This window comes from Drosophila persimilis, unplaced genomic scaffold (assembly GCF_003286085.1).
Source record: "Drosophila persimilis strain 14011-0111.01,24,50 unplaced genomic scaffold, DperRS2 tig00003933-arrow-pilon, whole genome shotgun sequence".
Taxonomy (NCBI): Eukaryota; Metazoa; Arthropoda; class Insecta; order Diptera; family Drosophilidae; genus Drosophila; species Drosophila persimilis.
The window spans coordinates 2141689-2160093 of record NW_020825706.1 but is presented as its reverse complement, the minus strand read 5'-3'; the positions used below and the strand labels follow the sequence as shown (position 1 = coordinate 2160093).

At 43.1% G+C, this 18405-nt stretch overlaps 4 protein-coding genes across 4 annotated transcripts; 3 read left to right on the top strand and 1 right to left on the bottom strand.

Annotated features, from left to right (window-relative positions):
- The first annotated feature begins 165 nt into the window (after positions 1 to 165).
- On the top strand, positions 166 to 980 carry LOC6594054. The gene has a single exon (XM_002019841.2). The coding sequence runs from the start codon at positions 166 to 168 to the stop codon at positions 913 to 915; it is 750 nt and encodes a 249-aa protein (XP_002019877.2). The 3' UTR covers positions 916 to 980.
- A 7-nt stretch (positions 981 to 987) lies between these two features.
- LOC6594053 (DNA ligase 1) lies at positions 988 to 2972 on the top strand. The gene has a single exon (XM_002019840.2). It carries the CDS (start codon positions 1018 to 1020, stop codon positions 2893 to 2895), a length of 1878 nt encoding a protein of 625 aa, XP_002019876.1. The 5' UTR covers positions 988 to 1017; the 3' UTR covers positions 2896 to 2972.
- A 594-nt stretch (positions 2973 to 3566) lies between these two features.
- On the top strand, positions 3567 to 12416 carry LOC6594052 (phosphatidylinositol transfer protein beta isoform). The gene is made up of 9 exons (XM_002019839.2): positions 3567 to 3667; positions 4113 to 4163; positions 10616 to 10646; positions 10725 to 10836; positions 10917 to 11068; positions 11184 to 11261; positions 11784 to 11893; positions 11952 to 12131; positions 12205 to 12416. The coding sequence occupies exons 2-9, from the start codon at positions 4147 to 4149 to the stop codon at positions 12341 to 12343; spliced, it is 819 nt and encodes a 272-aa protein (XP_002019875.1). The 5' UTR covers positions 3567 to 3667; positions 4113 to 4146; the 3' UTR covers positions 12344 to 12416.
- Positions 12417 to 14955: 2539 nt separating this feature from the next.
- Positions 14956 to 17640, bottom strand: LOC6594051 (cryptochrome-1). The gene is made up of 4 exons (XM_002019838.2): positions 17354 to 17640; positions 16311 to 16654; positions 15333 to 16252; positions 14956 to 15274 (listed from the first exon to the last, which is right to left on the bottom strand). The coding sequence occupies exons 1-4, from the start codon at positions 17493 to 17495 to the stop codon at positions 15058 to 15060; spliced, it is 1623 nt and encodes a 540-aa protein (XP_002019874.1). The 5' UTR covers positions 17496 to 17640; the 3' UTR covers positions 14956 to 15057.
- Between the last annotated feature and the right edge of the window lie 765 nt (positions 17641 to 18405).

Below are 18405 nucleotides of genomic sequence, written 5' to 3'. Positions count from 1 at the left end.
AGCTTCAAATTCAAATTTGTACAAGCAAGCCCTGGACTATCATTCAAAGAACACTTTGCCTAAAAGATACAGAAGACATCCCGCACCATGTGCCGCTTTATCAAATTGATGTTGTACGGCCTCGCGTTCAGCTTGTGCCTCTGTATTTTTGTGTTTATTTTTGCGATGATTCTGCAGCAATTTCGAATGAATGCCGAGCAGCCGACCGTTTCGAAGCCTCCCAGCCTGACCATAGCCCCTCTGGGACGCATTGTCGGCCTGGAGAAGGTGATTATGTGGGGCGAGATTGAGGAGCAGTCATCGTACACCCTCCAGAAGCAGATTGATCATCTCGTGAGCAAATACGGCTATAGGGGAGAACACCGCTTAAGGGGATGCAATTTGGATCACGCCTGGGGCTATCTGTCGAATACTCCCTGCGTCCTACTAAAGCTGAACCTTGCCCTCAACTTTGAGGCCGATACCTACAGCGAACGCCGCTCCCTGCCCGATGCGGCGCCCTCGGCTTTGCGCCACTATATGATGGAGACCGCACCCGAGAGACGCTCGAATAAGATTTGGGCATCTTGCGATTTCGTGACCAAGAATGTAGAGACGACACTCTCGTTTGTCCCCGAAATGTACTACGATGCCGATGGCCTGTTCACCAGAGAAAACTTTTATGTCGATCCAGATACCCCGGAAAATGAGACTGAGCGGGTTACCCATGAGGAGCCAGGCTTTCGTCGGGTCATTGGGGTAAAGTTTCACAATCTTCCGCCGAATAAGCATGTCCACGTCACGTGCTCTGTGTGGGCTAGGAACATCCCATTGGACTATGCCACCGTGAAGTTTGTGATGTACAGAGTGGATCCGAACGCCCACATTGAAACACTTGACGTTCTATACGATGAAATAGACATGCATGATAATTGATTGATAGTAGGCATACATATATGCTGCCTGCCATACACGTTCTATCTATAAATTCATATTTAAGAAACAGCAAACAAGAAAAACACTGTAACTCTCTGAACAATGCCAGAGGACCTGATGATCCCTGCGGGGCACTACAAAGTGCGAAAGCGTTTCCGCCAAGAGGAGGTAACGCGCAAGAAGCGGGATATTCCCTGGCAAAAGAAGGTCTTGGACCTGGACAACAATCAATTGTTTGGCCGTACGGCCTGGGCGTGGTTCAGGATCGTTGGCTTCTACCTCCTTCTATACTTCTTGATTTTCTTCCTCGTGGCAACGTGGTTGATTATATTCCACTACGCGATTATACCCAAGGATCATCCCAGGTGGACGAAGGGAGCGCCGGGACTGTCCGTTGTGCCCAGCAACACCTCCACAATATCCTGGTACACTCATCTGGAGAAGAAAATCTACCCGATAGCCGACACCATCGACAATGCCCTGAAAAACCTGTCGGCCAATGCGGCTACGTTCTTCCACGAGTGCAACCCGGATACGCTCTGGGGATACGGTACAGCAAAAACTCCCTGCGTCTTCGTCAAAATAAATAAAGTGTACGGCTTTACGCCCAAAACGTACGACAGCGTCGATGATCTGCCATCCAGTGCGCCCGACGAACTCGACGACATATTGGGCAAGTATGGCGGCAAGAGCAGGATCTGGCTGACTTGTAAGGTGACGAAGGGTGCGTCGCCCACCATTGTCTACATTCCGGGTCCCTACTACGATGCCTCCAACAACATGAAGGGAGTCACGCGCATGGTAGCCCTCAAGCTAACGGAAATGCCCCAGAACCAGGAGGTCAGTATCAAGTGTGTGGTCTGGGCGAAGAACATGCCCGTTGATGAGAAGATCCCCGGCAAGGGAAACGTCAAATTCTCGCTTCGTATGCGGGTAGATTCGCAGACGAGGGACTTCTCTGAATCTAGAAGGCTCCCGTTTAAGCCAAGGGCTCCACGTCCGCATATCCGAAAGACCACCAAAGCCGTTCAGAAACCGAAGAAAGCCAAGAAAATGACAGAAAGTCCGAAAAAGCAGGAAGATCAGGAAGAGGAGGATGACGATGACGATGACGATGATGAAGACGATGACGATGCGGAGGAAGAAAACGAAAAAGAGACCACTACTCGGAAACGAGGAAAACAGAGAGTGACAGCCAATCCGAAAAGTAAGAAAGTGACGGCGGGTCCGAAAAGAAAGAAAGTCACGCAGCACTCTAAAGAAGAGGATGATGAGAATACGGAGGAAGAGGAGGAAGAAGATGATGAAGATGAAGAGATCGATAATCAGGAAGATGAGACAGAGAAACCCAATAAAAACAAGGCGCCCAAAAGCCCGAAAGAAAAGAAAGTGACGGCAAGTCCGAAAGGAAAGAAACTGACGGTGCGCCCGAATAAAAAGAAAGTCACGGAACCTCCAGAGAGAAATGTCACAAAAGATTCGACAGCTCGGTCAACTCAGAAACAAAAGAAAGTGAATCCGAAAAAAGCAACGGTGACAAAAAGTCAGAAAAGAAATCCAGGGACGGTGACCCCAGAAGAAGAGGAAGATTGGGAGGATGAGGAAGAAGACGAGAACGAGACCACTACTCGGGCCGCCCGGAAAAAACCGAAGGTCAAACCAAGTTCGAAGCAAAAGAAACCGACAAGGACTCCGAAAAAACAAAAGGTGACAGAAGGTACGAACCAAAAGATAGAGACGCACCCTCCAAAAAAAACCAACGAACCCACTGAAGTCCCACCGAAACCAAAAAAGCGAAAGGTGACCGAGAGTCCGAAAACAAAGAAGGTGACAGAAACAACAACTCCAGGACATCCGGTAGGTGAGGAGCCACCAGTAGAAGAGGAATTTCTTCCAGAATTGACTGAATTCAATCCATACTTCGAGGACTTAAGAACTATTGAACAACACGATACAACAGACGAACCACTTTTCTATTGAAATGGGAATATCGTTTTAAACGACCAGCCTTGGGAATTTTCGCATCATTATCCATCCTACAACAGGAAAATTTATATTTAAGCTATTGAAATTATAGTATTTTTCATTAAAATCGAAAAAAGCTTCTCTGACAACGTAGGGTATAAAAACTTGCATAGGCATACTATAAAATTGAGAAAATTTTTGCCATCCAAGGGTCCAACGATTGCAGAAACTAGTCAGAATTATTTTGCGCGGTTAAAATAGAGGGAGTGTTAGGTGGGTTAAGTTTTTCATCGGTATATTTATGGTATATTTCTGAGGGTCAGACCGTCGCACTGCTGCTCTCTCCGCAACGAAAATATGAGTCTTAATTTTGAATAGCCTATAAAAAAGGGTATGGACACAGGCAAAAACAGCCAAGGGAAATTGCAAGGTTCGTACGAACCTCACCCCGCCGTGTTTTGATGAACAATTTACCTTGAAGACAAAATCGGTTTTTTGATTCAAGGTATATTCGGGAAAGGGGTGTATTTTACCTTGCATGCGAAGCCTTTTCTGGGCCGTTTTGCCTGTTATCCATACCCTCTTTTTCCTCCCATTATGTAGCAAAACGTAGCAAATGTGTAGTTACCGTGTAGTGCTTTTCAGCCCAAAGTTTTTTCACAGCAATTTCTCAGCGGGCGGATTTGATGATTTTGACAACAACAAAAACAACAAAATACACATAACTAATAGTACGGACGCGCAACGTTTTTCCGGCGATTAGGCAAACAATCTAAACAGTTATATTGTACGTCTGCATTTTGATGAATAAATTTTGCCGCAAAACCAACTGATTTGCGACTGTGTGTGTTTGTGTGCGTGCGTGTTGTGTGTCAGCGTGTGTGTGGGGGCATATGACTCGTGTTTTTTAAAAAAATCAAGAAAAAACCAACTTAAATGAAACTGAAACGCCGCTCGTTTAAATTGTATTGAAAAGTGAATGAAAAGTAAATGTTGTAGTTTTTTGGCAGCCAAACAAAAGAGCACCCTCTTCTGGTGTGTACCCCTCACCAGGCAACCGTTTTGTTGCTAAGATAAATTAAATATAGAATAAAATGCGTGTTTGAAGGCTGCGCTGCTCTTTGAGTGCAAGTGCATTTATTTATAGTTCCAATTGAATATGTATGGAAAAGAGAGAAATGCAAATTTAATTTATTTCTGTGCTCTCTCTCTCCTCTCTCCCTCCCTCTCAGCGTTTTCGAAAAGTGAAATACAAATTTGGAAAAAATGCAGATCAAAGAATTGTGAGTATTAATTTCAGTACCTAATTTATGCATAAATCTTCCAGTTGAAATATTGAAATGACACAAGCAAAGCCGCAAAATACTTTGTGACAAATCGATTTTGTGCTCGCTCCCGCTCTCTCCCTCCCCCTCTCTCTGTGTCTCTCGTCATTGTCGCGTGTCAGTCTTTGTTGTTGCTGTTGGTTTTGCTTTTCTGTTTTTTTCTTGTGCATTTATTTTACCGCAAAAATATGTTTTTCTTATCAGAGCTGTCTGCCACGCTCTCTCACTCTCGCATTCTCTCTCTCTCTTGGGCTAGCTACTCTCTTGTCCAGGTGACGTAATGAGTTTCAAGTTGGAGGCTACGTAAGCGTCTTTTCACTTATTGGCCTCTCTCGGCTTCAACCATATTTCTCATTGAATTTCTGCGAAATTCATGTGGAAGCCGACTTTCAATTTGTTTAAGCGCCGCTGACGCCGCCGCCACTGCCACCGGTGCCACGTTGTCAATTTCGCATTATTGTTGGCGGAGCAGTGACTCACTCTCGCTCTTTCTCTCCCCCGCTTCCACCTCTCTTTTGCGCTACCAATGCTTTAATCAAACAAGTTGTAAAATAAATGGTCGATAAGATTTTATTGGTTTGTTGCATAAACTACGGTCTATAGCACATAGGGTTCTTAGTTTTTGGGTTCGGGATCGGTATACAAATGTCCCTCAATCAGAAAATTTGATAAATGTGCCTCCAATCAATGCTATAAACGCCATAAAGATTCTCTTTGCAAATTATTCACGTCTCTGCCTGGAAATCAGTTGCCTCCGCTCTGGCTCTCACACTCCAGCTGGCCGTCCCTCTGTGTCTCTCTTTTTCTCCCACACTCTCGCTCTCTGACATTGATATTCATGATGGGTATTTGGGGGGAATAGACGGGTATCTTTGTCACCAGAGGTGGTATGTAAAAGCCAAGTGCACTACAGTACATTGTAGTGCTTTATATATTATCAGCTTATTTCTATATGCTTGGAAGGAGATAGTGGAGCCATAAAAAATGTACTAGCGCATGGAAATAATATACCTTTTTGTGCTGTAGTGATTGCAGGGCATCCCTTAGTCGTAACTCTTGTTCGGGCATTCTTATTCGTTTTAATTTATGAACGGAAATTGCCAAAAAGGCTGCAAATTGAATTCCTCAATTTATTGTATAATTGATTTTGCCTCTTCTGCCAGCAGATGCCACGTGAAGGTTAAGGAATATTGTAACCATTTGAGGACACGTTAGAAGGTTAACCCTTACAGATCCATTTCCTTATCAATTGAATTACATCGCAGCTCTTACAATCACTCACATCAATCGGGAGAGATTGTAAAGCAAATTGATAAAGGGATTATTTTTGTAAGTCGTATCAAAATCTTGTAGGGAGCGACGACCTGTGGGGAAAACTTACATGGGGCTGAATTTTACCAAAAACTGTATCCTATGGGCTGCACAAATATTGAACTTTTCGCCAATAACCTATCCGTAAACCCACAGAACACATTTGCATATTTGCAAAAAATGTTTTTATGGCCAGATTTTTGGCTCTCGCTGAAGTGTAAAGCAACCATTTGGTTGCTGAAAATTTCAACGCCTTCATTAAATAGGAAATGAAAAATGCACGAAATATATAAGTATGTATGCGTGTACACACGTATTCCCACGTATAGTATGATGACTGCAGGCTGATAAACAATTTGAAATTGCCTCCGGGACGAATGGCAAAAATGAAACGAAACCAGCGGAGCGGTGAAAATATTGTACAATCAACGCGAAAGCCATAAACCAAATAACCTGCACTTTAAATGTGGCATGGCATGCTTAAATGTTGTATGTTTGTGTGGCATCTGCAATTCCGCGGATAAACATCTCTCTCCCTCTTCAACAAATTAATACTTTAAGTGCCAACAAGTGGGGGAGGGAGTACGGTTTTATTGATAGTCGAATGGGAAGTGCATTTATAATAAAAACGCATGCTCCTCTCATAGAGTGCCCTACAGTGCGGTTCGTAGCTATAGGATTACATTTCGGATAGGATATCATTTGTGGTAAATCAATATTTTTAAATATTTCTTTGGTATTTATGACGAGGAGGAATTTAAGGGATTAAGTTTTTGCAAAAATAATCATCAATCATTCTTTTGGTTTAATTTCACATAAAAGGGTAGAGAAAAAGCTTCGCTAATTGTTCGTTATTTAGTTATTGAATATCATATTTGATTTCTCACATCTCTCTTTCTCTCTCTATCTCTTTTGGATAAATAGATTTCACTGTATTCTAGTTGTGGTCTCTCTCTCTTTCTAACTCTTTCAACTTTGATCTCTAAAAGCTGAAACTGGTTTTCAATGTCAGCATGACATTACTCTGGCGTGACTCTGGAGTGACTCTGGCGTGACTTTTACAGCCCCCCCGTACAGGCGTACTTTGTGTCCCAGACATATCTTGGGGTCGGCCCCCCTCCCCCTCGGCCTTCTCTCCACTCTCCAATCAATTTGAAAATGGCACGAGCTCTAATTTCAGTTCCGCCATTTGTATTTTCCATGTACTCGTTTCGTTCTCTCTGATAAGATAACACGGAAACGTTTGTGACCCGTTTGTAGCCGTTTAGGCCTCTATGTGTCTGTGTATTATCATTACACGACTCGAATGTATTGTACTCCCCAAATTGTTGGTAATTGAGTGTGACTGATGGTAGATCAGATGGCCTAATGCCATATGCGGGCCCCGTAGAGACAAAAAAACAAAAAACAACGACTGTTAGACAAGGTTAATCCCAAGGCAATCGTGGGGTTTTTTTGGGTTAAGTTTAATTGTGGGTTTTCACAGGGGGTGCTTATGACTTTGACCCTTACCCACAAGAAGAGAAGGCAGAGTTTTGGAGAGTATATTTGATGTGGTTTATGGATTGGGAAGTGTTTTCTTGTAGGGAAGATATTGTTCGACATTCTGTCTTTCGATTTTAGTGGTATTTCTGAATGGATATCCTAAGGAAACTCTTGTCTCCAGCCTTTCATTGATGGACTTTTTTTCTTCCCTTTAGCTTTAACTTGATTTTGTCATCGATTCAATGAATCATATCCTTGAAAGAAAAACCAACCTTCATTATACATATATCATATATGTGGGATACAACCTCTCCCCTTGCCACCAGCCATTCTCCCGCTTACAATCTCTCCCCATGACATCTTTTACTGCGAAGTAAATCAATTATTACTGTGCTTCAGTTCAGCCTTCAATTGTCGTCCGAGTGTGGCGGCCGCCCACGAAGCGACCGCAAGAGCCATGGCCAGAAGCTCTCTCCCACCTTTTCCCCCCCTCTGACCCGTCTCTCTCTCTCTCTCGCAGCTCGAGTCAAACTCAATCTGTCCCACTCACACATTCACTTTCCATTTTCAATTATGCCAACAAAAGCAAACAATTTCCCTGCTTGTGCTTGGTCACAGGGGAAGAGAGGCAGAGAGGGAGAGCGCGAGACCCCCTTGAGGGTTTTTTTCTTTCGGCAACTTTGGTCTCATTAAGAGAGCACTCTTCCTCCCCCGCTGCTCTGCTGCTGCGTCTCTGCTGCTGTTATTGTTTGTTTCGTGACTCGGTTGACTTTTATTTATTCACTCTTTCTTTCTTTCTGTCTGTCTTCTCTTATTCTCGCCGGCGACAGTCCTTAAGCAAACCCCAGGCCCTTGTAGCCCCGCCTCCTCCTCTGCTTTAGCTCTTCGCATATGTGGCGATTTCTTTTGTACTTTGTTTCGTGTTGTTTCGTTTTTGCATAATTTCTTTATTGCTTTCATTGTGTGTCACTCGCACATGCACTGAGAGAAATACAGAAAACAGTCTGCATTAACGCCTCTAGCCATTGGAATTATTTGCTTTGGGTGTCACTGTTTTTTCTCCCAGTGCATGGGAATTGGAGGACTTTGGCGTGTCTCCTATCGTTTGATCTTTCGAATTGGGATATTTTTGACCCAGTTTGTACATAGATGTTGTTTCTATTATTTCTTTCGCTCCCTTAGGACCCCGCCCCTTGGCAGACCCCTCTGGAAATTTATTTACTCGCATATATGTATCTGTATCTGGTTGGGACACAAACTTTTGTCACAAACTATTTGGGTTTTTGTTAGTTCTTTTGGGGGCCTTAATATTTTCTTCTTGTTTTTGATTTTTCGGATTTTATGAGTTTCTTCTTCTCGAAAGAAAACTTTCCAAAAAGAAAGACAAATATACACAGGAGAAATAATTTTTTATTGCCAATTTATTTGTGCGACGAAAACTTTTACAATTTGAATTGATTAAACGATGAAATTTGATGAAAAAAAAAGTTTCGAGTACCAGTTTTGTTCAGAGTAATTGAAGGATTAGGAAGGAATATTTAAAGAAGAAAAACAACAAAACCATATAAATGTTATGGATAATTGAACTGTCAATAACTTTGAACTTTAATTAAAGAATAAATAAATGAATCAAGAGCCTTGAAATCGAGGGAATTTCTCAAGGGAAATTCATATTTTTCTGTGTGTGTTCAATAAATATTGATTAAAAGTGGGGTTTTTAAGGGAAATATCTCTCACTAAAGAACTGTTTGAACTATGAACTCTTTAACTTGAATAACATCTTTAAGAGAGGTTTTAACAGTCGGCGGCACCTTCGAAATACTCGACCTGCAATTTATTTGCCTTTTCTAATTAGTTTTGTACTCGCGAATAACTTCATTAACAATTAAGAGGCGGCATTAAAAGGAGGTTTTAATTTACCTTAAGCCCTAGCTCTTCCCCCCTTGAGGGGGAATCCCTGGCATGAGCTAAGTCACAAGTTAAACACTGAATAAAAAGGGGGAAGGGGCAGGGGCAGCACACAGCGAACTTTAACCTTCTAGGGGGCGAGGGGGGATGCATAGTTTGAGGCAACTTTTCTGGGCGACCACGCCCACCAGTTGCTCTATTCGGATGGCAATTAGGAAACACATCATTACAAGTGTCAACAGAAGGGCCAAAAGGTTAATTGCGTCTGGAAGCAGCAGCGGCCGACAGCAGTCTCCTCGTCAAACAAAGCACCAAAGTTCCCAGCTTCTCAGTTTGATTGTTCCTCGTGTTTTGTGTGTTTCGTTGTGGGGGGTTAAAGGCAGCAACAACAACAACAACAAGACCAAGATGACAGCTCATAAACTTGGGATGGGGCCAAGACGGTGCCGTGTGGTGCTTTATGGCCAAGGAAAAGCTTTGCTTTGCACCTTGATGTGGCATGCCGAACGTAGCTTGGCTTCCTGCCGCCATCCTGCATTATCACCAGGGGAGCAATTTAACCCTTTATTACTACCTGTGCAAATGTTTCATTTTCCCCGTGACTTGGGCTCCTAGATTGCAGTTTCTTGGAAAATAACTTGCGCAAAATGTGGCCAAAACGTGAACTTCCTCTTTGGGGAGCATTGCCAATCATGTTTAAATGGAAGGTTTTGGTGGGATTTTGGAACCATTTCTCGGGATTTGCTGTAGGTCTTGGAATGTTCAGGTTACATTAGGGGTAATCCAAAGAAAGGAAAGTGCATATCCACTTCGTTGAGCGGCTGCGTGTTGCCTCTTGTAAATATTTTCTGGCTAAAATTTGTGTGCAATTAAGTTGTCCCGCGTCCGTCCCCCTCCCCGAACGACACTGCTGCGGCATGTGGCACCACCAACAGCCGCAACAAAAGTCAGGCAATGCGAAAAAAGTTTCAAGGCTGTGGCATAATTATGCTAAGGACCCACAGCACACTTCCTGCAGCCCCATCTGCAACCCTTTTTTTAATGTTTTTTTTTTTGGTAATTAGAGGACGAATGTGTGTGTGTGTTGCACGTTTTGGAGGCTGCCACATGCAAATGGGAAAAGCTTTTGGGGCGGCACTTTTGTCGCTGGCTATTTTCGGTCAATGCATATTTATGTGTCGGCTTTTAATTAAAATGCGAGAATTTAAATTATGCTGCAGGTGGAACGAAACGAGTCGAAACGAATCTCAACTTTGCGGCAGATACGTATACGCCCGAGTGGCGCTTGAAAGTGTGGCAATTATCAGCTAGAGTGTTTGCCCCATCAAAGTGCTTATCTTACGTACATATGTATATGTATCTGTATCTTCAGAAAATCTTTAGAGTAGTTGTGGCTAAGTGGCGTGTGGTCTGTGGTCTGTGGTCTTGTGGCCATTAAATAAAGTTATTTCTAAGATTTTCTGAGCAAATACTTTTGTGGCTTGTGTCAAACCCCCAAGTAACCCTTCCCATCCTTCAGTAGAGTATCGGAATGTCCTTTTATGCACAGGGCCTGCATTTAATTAAAAAAATGTTATATACACGTACACACGATATATACATATATAAAACTTAATTAAAATCTTGTAATGTTACCTTTTATGCCTTCATTCGCTTATGCACTCTCTTTCTCTCTCTCTCTCTCTCGTTGATATTTCTCCTTGCAGCCGCGTGACTTTGCCATTGACTGTGGAAGAGGTAAGAGAGGAGAAGGAGGAGACCCGCAAGCCGCTCAGAGTTAATGAAACTTTTCTTCTCTTCTTCTTTTTTTGTCAGTATCAAGTTGCACAATTGTTCTCAGTGGCCGAGGCGTCGAAGGAGAACACAGGCGGTGGCGAGGGCATTGAGGTATTAAAGAACGAGCCCTTCGACAACTTTCCACTGCTCGGTGAGGAGCCACTTAATCCTGTTTATTCTACCGATGATCCGTATAATAATCCTTGTTTGTTTTCTTGTGTTTTCCTGCAGGTGGCAAATACACTTCCGGTCAATATACATATAAGATCTATCATCTGCAATCAAAAGTTCCAGCGTACATAAGACTATTGGCACCCAAGGGCTCTCTGGAGATCCACGAGGAGGCATGGAATGCATATCCCTATTGTCGAACAATTATCACGGTAAATGGACTAAGGGGTCTATCATCAATGGGGGATGTGGGAAAAGCGTGGGGGGGGGAGGGTGATCATTAGATTTATGACAAAAATCTGTTGTTTTGATTTATCGAATTTCTAGAATCCCAAATTCATGAAAGATGCCTTTAAAATAATCATCGACACGCTGCACGTCGGCGATGCGGGCGATTCAGAGAATGTAAGTGATGGATCCCTGACAAAATGCCACTAATTTGTGTTCCTCCTTTTCTCCTTTTCATTTAAAATCTCATTAATCGCCATATATCGACTAATATCAATCAATCAATCGATCGTCCATGCAATTTGCTTGTGTGTGTGTTTCCCCACTAACGTTTTCCTTTGGCTTGGTTTTGGCTTTTATGGTTTATGGCTTATGGTTTTTGATCTCTGTACAACTGTTCTGTTCTTCTGTTAATAAGAATCCTGGTTATATGGACAAAAACTTTCTTATGCATATCGAATCAAATCATTTCGACAATGACCTTGGCGATCTACCGAATGTGAGTGTGTGCGGTTGGCCGTGGCCTTTAAATTTTATATTTTGCTACATTTTTGTTTCGCTATTTTTGCTTTTCCATGTGCATGTCACTCGCTAGACATATATAGAATCGCTTTCAATGTCTTGAATGAAATTGTCTTAAGGTCTCTGTTCTGTTTGTGATCTGTTTCCCCTTTGATCTATTCCTACTGTGTGTTGCAGGTGCACGAGCTGACGCCGGATAAGCTGAAAGCACGCGAAGTAGTGCACATCGACATTGCCAATGATCCGATATTGCCTGCAGACTTTAAGCCCGAAGAGGATCCCACCACGTAAGACCTCAATCTATATGCCCATAAACTGATTTTAAATGGCTTTTCCCCTTGCCAGCTACCAGTCAAAGAAGACGGGACGTGGGCCCCTGCTCGGTGCCGATTGGAAAAAGCGTGTGGATCCCGTGATGACCTGCTACAAGCTGGTGACATGCGAATTCAAATGGTTCGGCCTGCAGACAAGAGTAGAGAATTTCATACAAAAGTCAGAGCGACGCCTCTTCACAAACTTCCATCGGTAAATGACACCCAAAAGGGAGCACTCTTAAGCTCTTAATTAATCGAATCTTGTGCCTCTGCTATATTTATAGCCAAGTTTTCTGTTCTACTGATCGCTGGTACGGTCTAACAATGGAGGACATTCGCGCCATCGAGGAGAAGGTCAAGGAGGAGCTGGACAAGGCGCGGCAGGTGGGCGAAGTGCGGGGCATGCGTGCGGATGCCGATTAAATATATTGTAGAAAATTGTAAAACAAATTATATAAAATGTGTATTGTAAAAAGGAGTAAAACAACAAAAAACTAAAAGGCAAAGCAAAACAACAAAATGGAGATACAAATTGCATAAATAAATTTACGTTATAAAAACAAAGAAAAACAAAAACAAAAAACACCAAAACTGAAAATCGAAAATCGAAAAGCAAAAGCATTAACGAAATGAAAGCAATTTTGAAGGCGCGGCGGCATCAACACCACAAAAAAGAACACCAAGTGTATGACAAGAAAGTACGAGTAAGAAATAAAAGTTTAGTTACATAATAGTAGCGCACCCGACAACAAACAAAAAAGAAAAACCAATTCCAGAAACCAGAAATTGCAGGAAAATCCCCCCTCAAAACCTGCGGTCGCATGTAAAATGTATTCACGGAAGGGATCCCGCATCCCGATTCGTTTTTCCTGCTCCTTGTAATGGAATTCAAAATGGAAATTGATTTAAGTTGCATTTTGTATAAATTTTGAAATAAAACCAAATGACAGATTAATGTAAAAAGTTAAACACACAAAAGCCACCACACCACACATTCGAAATGAACGAATAAATGAGAATCGAAAGGGACGGGAGGGAGGGGAGTCCAGGGGAATGCCTGGAGGCGGGTTCGCAGAGCATTTTGAACATGTGATTTCTATAGAAGTAGGGAGAGACAGACGGAGAACAGATTGTTGAGGCATCTCAACAGATAGATATGAGCATTCCATGCAGTGCAGTGCAGGGTTTATTTGCATTCATGGTTTATGCATCCTGTGGTCTGCATTTGATTTGCATTTCAAAAGTCAATGTAACAATCTGCGGAGTAGGCGGGGTAGCTGGAGGCTCGCTGGTGGTTGTGGGGCAAACCACTTGCCTTTCATTGGGTTGAAGGACTTAAGAAGGATCGTGATAGCCAATAGTTTTCTTCGAGCATAAACAAACACTAGAAAACTGCCAATATCTACTCGATAAAAATGCCTAAAATTATACTAAAAAAAAGAAAGAAAATAAAACCACCTTAGACACACAATCCAATCCAATCCAATCCCCACTTCTGCACAGGACACGTGTCTCTCGCTTCAAAGAACTTTTTACCATCTGCCGCTACATTTTCTGCTCAAAGAAGGAAGGAAGGGAAAGAATACCTTATACATACTATGTATCTACCGTGTATATCTATATCTATCTATGAAACGTCCATTTTGAAACTAAAAAGAATCTATACCGAACAAAACAGAAACAAGAACTACAAGCTTTTTAAATGATCTTAAAGCACACTTACACACAGAGACAGACAATGCACCCGATTAAAGATTAAAGATTAAAGACATTAACATTTAACATTAAAAGGCTACAAATGGATATAATTGAACCTCATAGGCTTAAAGCATTCAGATGGACATCAAGTGGGATTTAAGTGCGGGGGGAATATTGCATGCGGCACTCCATGGATTGAGGGAGCAGCTTTTATTTTTATATCACTCAAACAGACGAACAGACAGACACAGATACGATAGCCACTCGGAAAATATATACATAAACATAGTGAATGCATCGGCATATGTACATACATACATCCATATATACACTTGAATCGAGGAGTACTTTAAAAATATAATAACAGCAAAAGCGAAATGCGTTTACGAGATATATACAACATACAAAATACTACCTATATATATACATACAGACCTATATATACATACATATATTGATTCCATAATGTATAAAAATTGCCTCAAATTGTTATTTGCTGTGTGAGTTCTCGTTCATGCGTTGGTTCGTTGGTTAATGATTGATTGATTGGTTGATTGATTATACATACATAGATACTTCTCCTCTCTACTCAATGTGCGTGCGTTCGCCTCTCTAAATGTGTTTACTGACGTGCTAAAAAATCCTCGGCCGGATCGAGGTTAAGTCTATAGAAAAAAAAAAAACTCCAAACTGTCGAGGGACTCAAATTTCAAACAATAATTCCTTTATAGGTCCCATCCAGCATCCATCGTATAACCCCTACGTATATCTATAATATATTTCATTTGTATGGCACCACACTCTCACCCTCTCCGCCCCCTACACCACACACATCTATTAGAACGAAGAATACCAGAATTTTAGGCATTAAAACAAAATATACACCACAATTTAGACAAATTATAAGGATATACATACTATATAACGATTCATTCTCATTACATAAAAAAACCATCAAATTCGATTTCAATTTTTGAAATTAATTCGCGTTCAATTTTTCTCGAAATAAAGCTAAAAACAATATAAAAACTAAAGGAAAGCCCTATTTAATTAAAGCTTTTAATTAACGTATAATTTGATAAACGTAATACAAATGATAATAATAATTATATATACAACATAAATGATTTTTAAAAAAATAAGCTAAAATTACAACAACAAATTGATAATTGATACATGAGTAAAACGCAAGTTATAAGCTGTTAAAAAAAAAAAACAAAACAAAACCAAAACAAAAAATTAAAAATAAAAACGAAAAACCATACAAATTGTATTGTAGAAATTATTTTAATTAATTAAAATAAAGCATTATTAATTATATATAATATACACACACGCGCGGACAATTGACTATTTATTCGTATAGAGTATAGAGTAGGATATATGGTATGTAGAGGTATTTTGAACATTAATATAGGGATTATGGTAGTAGATTCCATTTAATAGTTGGCCAGCCAGAAGAATTGACGCACTTCCTCCTCGTTGGAGGGCCGGCAATGGGGCGGCGGTGTGATCAGGGAGTTCCGCAGCGCAGTCATGGCCATCATGTTGCGCTTCACGGCCTTCGATAGATCTATAATCCGCTCTGGATAGTGGACTCCAATCAGGCACTCGAACTTCACCTGCTGCTCCGCCGACAAGCGCCAGGGTTCGTGGCTGTAGACGGATATAAAATGAGGATCAGAACTCCCTAAAAATTAATCAGCATACTCACATATATTCCTTGGGTAAATTCTTCAGCTCTGGGACATATCTCCTAATGTAAACCCCCTCCGGATCGAGTCGCTTGGCCAGTGCCACAGGACAGGTCACCAAAGAAGAGTCCAGCAGGCGCTCAAAGGCCGAGCTCGAGACCCACATCCAGTTGCCAGCACACACCGACCAATCGGCATCGAGCAGATACTTGAGAAAGTGCTTCAAGCCGGGCTCCCAGCTCTGCCAGAGCCCGCCGCGGGTGAGGAAGGTGGCCACCGTGTTGCGGAGCGTGTGATGCAGCCAGCCCTCGGCAAGGAGCTGCCGCATGGCACCATCGATCAGGGGGAAACCCGTCTGTCCCAAGCGCCAGCGCTGCAGGAGATTTTCATCGGGTTTTGCCCAAGGTATGGTCAGGCATATCTCATTTCCCTCCATGCGGTCGTAGTTGGGATTGTTCACAGACATCGTGTAGAAGTACTCCCGCCAGATAAGCTGCCCGGTGATATGTGCGCCGCCCTCTATCTGAACGCCGCGGACACAGGCCGCCAGCTGGACATTCTCGAAGAGATCGTGGACGCTCCAGTAGAAGCGGCGCACGGAGAGGCAGCCGAAACGCAGGTGGGCGCTCATGGACTTGGGAGCCTCCTGGATGTTGGGATTCGCCTGGTTGGGCAGATAGTAGCCCCGCTCAAAGGCGTTCCTCTCCACCTTCAAGCGCTCCTCGAGGAGCGCCAGGGCCTGGGTCTCGCCGCCGCGCCAATTGATCTTCGCCAGGAAGCCCATGTTGTCGCTGTAGATGTTGAAGTGCTCCGGATTGGGAACCTGATCGAAACAGCCCAGATGTTGCCTTAGTTCCGGCGCCAGTTGGATAAATGTGGCATCATTGATGTGGGCATCGATTGCGGGTCGCGGTGGCACTCCAATGATTTGCACGGTGTGCTGCAACAAGAAAGGACTATAACCACAAGGAATCTATAAAATAAAGGGAAATAATTACGAGGAACATCTGATAGGTCAGTGGAGGTATGCCGCCGTTCGTCTCGATCACGAGGCGTGGATCCCACAGCGTGTGGGACACTTTCTCCACGTACTCGATGCCCAGCTCGCGGCACAGCAGCCTGGCGGACTCATCCCGTTCGTTCCAGATGGGCTCGCAGTCCAGTTCGGCACAGATCTTGTGCAGACGCACTTGCTCGTGCAGCCGCCGGAAGATGAGCGTCGGCTCGCCCTCGAACACGAACAGCCGACCGCGTCCCTCGGTGGCCGACTGCAGTTGCTCGTCGAGGTCCTGCAGAGAGTCCAGCAGGAAGCGCATACGGTTGTAGCCCACGCTTTTGGTGCCTTGGAAGGGGAGAGGTAATGATTGCTCAGAAAAACAGAGAAAATTATAACATATACTCCTTTCCTCACAAGTTGCTTATTTTTCTGCACTTCTCATAAATTTCGCAGCAATGCCATGCGTATGATCATTTTTCGTTTAGTGTAGCTTTCAAACAGTAGCTTTTTGCATGTTCAATTGCTGTAATTAATTCTCACTCTCTTCTCCCGCAAATGCTGGCGTAAAGCTCCCCTCTTATCGGTAAAATTAGTAGCTTTTTCGCGCGCTCTCCCACTAAGCTGCAAGCCGCTTAAAAGTGCATTCTATTCCACAGATGTGCTCTCTCGCTTCCTCTCTGTGTAGGGTTCTTAGCATTCTCATCACATCTCTCACTCTCTCTCCCTCTCTCTATTAACTTTACCACTCTCCCATTGTACAAACCCTCGCCGCAAATCGTATTAGAACGCACCGTTTGTTTTGCTCCGCCATGCAAAAGCGTTCGCACCTTCCCTACAGCCCTCCCCCCTTGAACCATCCAAAAAACTGCATTTGCTGAGCTTTCATTCCGCCACAGAGTGGGTGGAAGACGCGAAAATAAAAATGTGATAACCGCAGTGCAAGACGGAATAAAATCAAAAACGATATTAGCTCACAGACGGAAAGAGCATGCAAATTGTAAACGAGATGAAAAATACTCTTATTGTGCTTTTCCCCGCTCTCACCTGCACTCTCGCCGTCGAATATGAATACGGGTATCAGGGGAATGCCTTGATCTTTCTCCTCGAGGGCTGCCAACAGGGCGGGATTGTCGTGCAGCCGAAGACCATGACGGAACCACAACACATTTGCACCACGGGGCACCATCTTGGGCAGCGATCTCTTGCGATCTCCTGGAAGTGGATTACTACGAGATGTTCTCTTCCAGAACTTTTCTTTGGATATGTTCTTCTCTAAAATATTCAATAGAGGAATAGGTAAAAAGCGTTCTAGTGTTCCGTTAACGCGTGCGCTCGCGCCGGTTGCTTATTGAAGAATGTGTCGACGGAGACGGAGATTCCAGCCAGGCAGCAGCTTAACTGTTGCTTGGATCCGAGCGAACCTTGCAATCGCTGCTGAATAGCGGCCAAGGTACAATGATACAGAGGTAAGGTGCTTCCACTCTTCCAGCGGCATATTTTCTCCCTGCCTTCCACTCCAGCACCGGGGTCAGTGTGAGCTCTCTGGTTGAGGCCTCACCTTATTAATACTATATACTTTGCCCTCAAGCCGCGTCATCAGCCCACGGTTCGTTGCATTGTGAGCACTGCCCCGTGCCAACCCATAGAACAGTTCTAACCCACTACCCCCCCAAGCTGTCTTTAACGCTCTCTCTCTGTATAATTCTCTATGTTAGTGGCTACGCAGTACACAATGCACACAACTGTTGCTCGGGGGGAGGGAGTTTTTCTGTAACCTTGCGGAAGGGTATATGATGTTTGTGCAAAGGGATAAAGGATATAGAGATTATAGGATGACAGCAAAAACTTATCGAATGGTTGTCGAAACAGCGCAGAAAACCACTTCTTAGATCTTATTTTTGCTCAAATTATCACTTCCAATATTTTAAAATTATATTTATAACATCAATTTATATATGACCTAAATAATCGCTAATGAGATTAAAAACATAAGGATCTTATCCTTCCATCGCAATCAATAACAAATTATGAGTAAATCCTTAAAAATGTACTACAGGGTATCCAGAGTATCCTTTAGCCAGTGCACTCCAAGCCCC

What these genes read in the sequence shown, in the direction of transcription:
- LOC6594051 (XM_002019838.2), bottom strand. Translation starts at nt 17,495, where the DNA reads ATGGTGCCCCGTGGTGCAAATGTGTTGTGGTTCCGTCATGGTCTTCGG. An exon ending in ATTCGACGGCGAGAGTGCAG is followed by an intron (nt 16,655 to 17,353) that starts GTGAGAGCGGGG and finishes TCCCCTTCCAAG; the next exon opens with GCACCAAAAGCGTGGGCTAC. An exon ending in TGACCTATCAGATGTTCCTC is followed by an intron (nt 16,253 to 16,310) that starts GTAATTATTTCC and finishes TTCTTGTTGCAG; the next exon opens with CACACCGTGCAAATCATTGG.
- LOC6594052 (XM_002019839.2), top strand. An exon ending in TGCCATTGACTGTGGAAGAG is followed by an intron (nt 10,647 to 10,724) that starts GTAAGAGAGGAG and finishes TTTTTTTGTCAG; the next exon opens with TATCAAGTTGCACAATTGTT. An exon ending in CTCTTCACAAACTTCCATCG is followed by an intron (nt 12,132 to 12,204) that starts GTAAATGACACC and finishes CTATATTTATAG; the next exon opens with CCAAGTTTTCTGTTCTACTG.
- LOC6594053 (XM_002019840.2), top strand. Translation starts at nt 1,018, where the DNA reads ATGCCAGAGGACCTGATGATCCCTGCGGGGCACTACAAAGTGCGAAAG.
- LOC6594054 (XM_002019841.2), top strand. Translation starts at nt 166, where the DNA reads ATGATTCTGCAGCAATTTCGAATGAATGCCGAGCAGCCGACCGTTTCG.